The sequence below is a fragment of the Buceros rhinoceros genome, unplaced genomic scaffold (assembly GCF_000710305.1).
Source record: "Buceros rhinoceros silvestris isolate BGI_N320 unplaced genomic scaffold, ASM71030v1 scaffold5881, whole genome shotgun sequence".
Lineage (NCBI taxonomy): Eukaryota > Metazoa > Chordata > Aves > Bucerotiformes > Bucerotidae > Buceros > Buceros rhinoceros.
Window position 1 is genome coordinate 1908 of NW_010395836.1, and position 4865 is coordinate 6772.

General features: G+C 46.1%; 1 protein-coding gene across 1 annotated transcript in view; it reads left to right on the forward strand.

Moving 5' to 3' along the window:
• Positions 1-3019, forward strand: part of LOC104501796 (E3 ubiquitin-protein ligase MARCH3-like) — a gene marked incomplete at its 3' end in the record, with an annotated part of 3746 nt that extends 727 nt beyond the window's left edge. The window contains exon 2 of the mRNA XM_010145672.1: positions 2815-3019. Coding sequence (XP_010143974.1) covers positions 2815-3019 — 205 coding nt within the window. The remainder of the gene's footprint in view (positions 1-2814) is intronic.
• Positions 3020-4865: the final 1846 nt, after the last annotated feature.

A 4865-nucleotide genomic window follows, 5' to 3' on the forward strand; every position in this document is an offset into this window, starting at 1 on the left:
CCCTCTTTCCAAGCCAGCACATTTACAAACCCTTTCTAGCAGAGGTGCACATGCAAGTGTTGCTGCTTCAGCCATTGTCCAGTGATTGAGAGCGGCTCTTTCTGCTGTAGGTTAGTGGTGAAAGACACACTTAAACTATGCCCTGCAGAACACTAGCCTGCTTTGAGTTAGCTTCTTTTCCATTAGAAGCAAGAAAGAGGATGGTTGAGGGTTTGGCCGTATCCAAACTTGATATTTGGGTCAAAATTAAGTTCCACTTCACTGGTGTGAAACTGGAAAGACCACGTGGGTCTTGAAGTAGCCCTGGATTTTACAGAACAGCAAACATCGTCCAATCCACTGCACTTCTGTCAAGAGTGAAATTAACTCATGCTGCACGTCCGGTGCAACAGTCTGAAAGGGCCTTTCCCTCTTTACTTGTAGCAGCTTTTTAAAATCTCGTGCATTTTGTACATCTCAGATCTGTACATAGAGCATTGAGTACAACTTCATACTCTTTTACCAGCCAGATTGAAAAGGGTGGACTGACTTCTTTGCACTTTTCAGAAGTTACGCTTGAGTGAGAGCTCTACCTGGAGCAGCATGCAAAGAGCCAGAAGAGGGACAGAGGCAACAGCTGTGTGTCACTGTACGCTATCCGCCAAAGAGGTTTTGTCAGCGATAGTGGCAAAACCTCCTTTTCTGAGGAGGGGCCTTATGTGGTAAGGAGTGTTTTAGTTTGCAAGGCCTCAGCCAAGAGATTGACCTTCTCCGCCTTGGCAGCTAGGGGGGTTGATTGGAAGCTGCAGTGAAATGAAGCCATGGTTCAGGAGCACTGGTGCTTGCAGCCTGCTCCTGCTTTTCTCCCACGGTGCTAAGCCTGAATGCCCCAGGAAGCCACAAACTGCCTTCCTCTTTCCTGGAAGGTTATTCTGTAAAACAGAGAATCACGATAGTTAAAACCAGAGACATTAGGTTTTCACTGGCAGGAGGAGCACACATCCCCCTTTGCATGTTAGCACCCCACCACCAGGAAGGTGGGTGCTTTGGGGGAGGCAGTGCAGGAGAAATAGCCTCGGGCAGCAATGGGCAGGATATGTTTGTCACAGTCCTCCTGTTCAGTGCTGTTAATATCACTCCTTGAACTGCTCATGGGGTGTTGTCCGGAAGAGAGAGAAGCCCTCCCCAGGGACAGGAGCTTCCTGCCTGCACATGCCTGCCTGATGTTGTGCCCTGCCTTCACACTGCTGCAGGGCAACATGCTGTTGTTTCAGGTCTAGTAGTCCTTTGCTGTTGATCACTGAAAACAGCTTACCCTGTAGCTCAGGGGATTATCACTAGCATGAGAGATGCTACCCTGTAGATCAGGAGTGATATCACAGATAATCAGGAGCATAAGAGGTGCCCAGCTGAGGCAGGTTTAAAACTTCCGTGATGCCTTCAGAGATTTCTTGAAGTGGCTGCTCCACTGCACTATGAAGAGGTGGGAAAGGTACAGAAGTATTTGGTTGTCTGCCTCTCAACTGCCCTCTCATGTATTTTTCACTCTACCACTTTTTTCCCCCACAGAAGAAATATTTTTGTCATGGTTTAGACCCAGCTGGTGACTAAGCACCCCTCAGTTGCTCTGTTTCTCCAAGAGGAGAAAATACAACAAACTACTTCAGTGTCAAGACAAGGAACAAGGGAGGGCTTAGAGTCATGGGCAAGAGAGAGAGGCTTGACTTGGAGAAAAAAAATCAATTTAATTCAAACAACAAAACCACCACCAAATTCACCGATTTAATTACAGCACGACAGAAAGAGAACAACAAGATCTTAAATACATCTTCCCCCTACCCCTTCATTTTTCCCGAGCCTGGCTTTGCTACCACCCCATCTGACTCGGCTCAGGGGAGAGCCCAGGGTGGGGTGTGCGGTCAGTCTCAGTTCTTCACATACTGTTCTTGCCGCTTGCTGTTCTTCACAGAAATGCTTCTCACAGTTCCTTGTGGCCCTGTGGCACCCCCCCCACACAGGCACAGGAGACAGTACTCCATGAGCGTCTCTGGCTAGCAGTGAGGGCTGCTGCCAGGATCAGTTCTGCCAGCACCAAACTGACCCAGCACCAATCCTCTTCAGAGTCACAGCCTCTTAGAGGATCTCTGGATCTCTGCATCATGGGTCACTCTCCAGCTGTCTGCACTGCGGGTCTCTCCCTGCTTCTCCGTATCGTAGGAACTCTCTCTGGTTCTCTGTTGCCTGACCATTCTCCCACCAGTGCTCTCTGAGGATTGCAGGGTTTTGGCCAGCCAACTCACCACGGACCAAAGCGACATGGCTGTACTGGCATGTCTCCCCAGCCTTCTGCTTAGCTCCCTGCAGGACTGAATTGTCAACTCTCCTCCACCCTACTGCCTCCAAAACAAAAGAGCACTCAAAACCAAAAGACATTTCCAAAACAGTTTCCCCTTTTAAATAGATTTTTTTCTCAGAGGTGCTGATTGGTGCAGCCTCGGCCAGAGGCTGGGCAGTATTGGAGCTGGGGGAGCTTAATTCAAGAAGGTTCCTGAGTTAAGAACAGGAGCCATGCTAGCAGCGCCATCCCGTGCGACTGAAACAGCACCAAACAAAGGTGGCAGCCTCCTCCCCCACTACTGAAACTGTGCCACCACAATTTTAAGCAAGAATATCAAAGTTCCTGCACCTACTAACCCAGCAGGTAATATGGAGCACAGTACACAAGCTGCAAACGTTTCCCACGTTGTTAATTCATGACATACAGGCAGAAAGAGAGATAGGGGCTAGATCACAGCCCTGTATACTGATGAGAAATGTTACGTTCTCCTCCAGCAGCCCCTTCAATGACCGGCCAATGTGCAGGATCTGCCACGAAGGCAGCAGTCAGGAAGACCTGCTTTCCCCCTGCGAATGTACGGGGACCCTGGGGACTATTCACCGCAGCTGCCTGGAGCACTGGCTGTCGTCTTCAAACACCAGCTACTGTGAACTCTGCCACTTCAGGTTTGCAGTGGAGAGCAAACCCAGGCCATTGATGGAGGTCAGTACGTGAGGCATGTCCTCAAAAACTTAGCTTTAATGAGCAAATCATGTTTGTTTTTACTTAGGCGTTGCAAAGCTTTTGCAGCTCCGCTGAAGCCAAAGCAAGCTGTGAGTTTTGGGCCTGGCAAGATGAGGGCAGGAATAACAAAATCCTTGTTTTGAACCAATCAAAACAAGTAAGAAGAATGGGATCAATGGGTTTGCTTCATTGTAAATATGAGTGAGGATTTGGGGAAGAGTATCCAGCATACAGGCCGGCTTTGTGGAGGATGGAAGAGAAGTAAGTAACAGTTTCTCTGGAATGCGAGACAAGCATCAGTATTCAGCATATTACAATACAGGTCAGGAATATCTTTTCTCTTGTTTTTGAGAGAGAATTAATAAACCAAGGAGCTTTAGAAACCTGGTTTCCTTGTCAAGCCCACAAGAAGTAATTGGCCTTGCTCAGTGTCTGGAATGTTTAGCCATTTGTGAGTGACCTTTTGGCCTCCTCTTGCCTGAGTGTCAGGCTAACTGTTGAGTTTGGTAAAATGTAAAAATTATGGTTTGTGTTGAAATTAAAAATGACTTTCAAATAATACCATTTTACAAAAGTAATGAGAAGCATCTTATTGTACCAGTTGGTGATACAGGTGCTTATGTGCTAAGGCTGGATTCAGGACAGCATGTCCTTCCTGTACATCTTCATTGTCCCTGTAAAGTGTAGCAGAACTGATTGAAGAAGAGGTGGTATTAAAATTAAGGGGGGATCTTTTGCATTCACAGGTGATTGAAGATAAAACTGACTGCTGAAAAGTGGGTCAGGAGCCCGTGCAGGGATGGAGTGAGCAGTTCTCATCGAAGACTAACAAAATTACGTTATGCTAGGTTAAATTAGGCATGCTCGTTTTCTGTCTAAGTCTAAGGATATCTTCATTTTCCTTAGGATCAGCAAAAAAGAGATACATGACACAGTATTTAGCACAAGACCTGTAGTCTTGTCAAGCCTTGATGAGAGCAAGCCTAGACCTAGCTGTGTTCGATTGCCTCTCTCTGGCCTGTTTTTTGGTACTTCTAACAAGACTTTAGCCTCTCCCAGGAAGCTGGTTGCAGTTTGAGAAATGCTTCTGTTTAATGTTCTCAGACAGTGAGTGAGGAGCACAATCTTTATGACTGAGCCTTCCCTGATGAAGATAACATCAGCTGCTCTGAGCCTGTGCGAGGCAGTTTTCAGTTGCAGTTTTGGTGCAAATATACCAATAACACTCTGAATTTGCCTTCTGAAAAGAAAGATAAGCAATGCTAAAGCAGTGCAAGGTAAATAGTTTGATTTTAAAGTCCAGCTTCTTCAAGCTGTTCCCTTGCAACAGCTGTTTCTGAGGCTTGCTTTATGTAAGTGGGATACGATGTTCAGAGCTAATGATGATTGAAAAAGTTGAAAGCAAAACTAACCCTGCCCGGGCAGGGGAAGCCTGGTCGCTTGATCATTCCCTGATGAAGTGAGGCTTCATTTTGGCAAAGGTGGTGATGAATAATAGCAACAACAAAAATAATAGTGACAATAATAATGATAAAGCTGTCTTTCATTTCTCAGCTGAGGACAAATGAGAACCAGGTGCAAGAATATTTCTGAAACCTAGTACACATTGTTAATTGATGTCTTCCTCCTTATTACCTAATCTTTTCTTGCTTCTCGGCTACTGTACCCACGGTATTTTAGAGCAGTAATCAACAATTTTGTGCAGTTGCAGAAAAGACCATAAATAAAGCAATCTGACATTTTTGAAGTCCGTTGTGATCCTATACGAGGAGTGTGTTTTCAGTTTAAAAGGGAATTGAAGCTGTACTTTCAAAGTTGAGAGCAG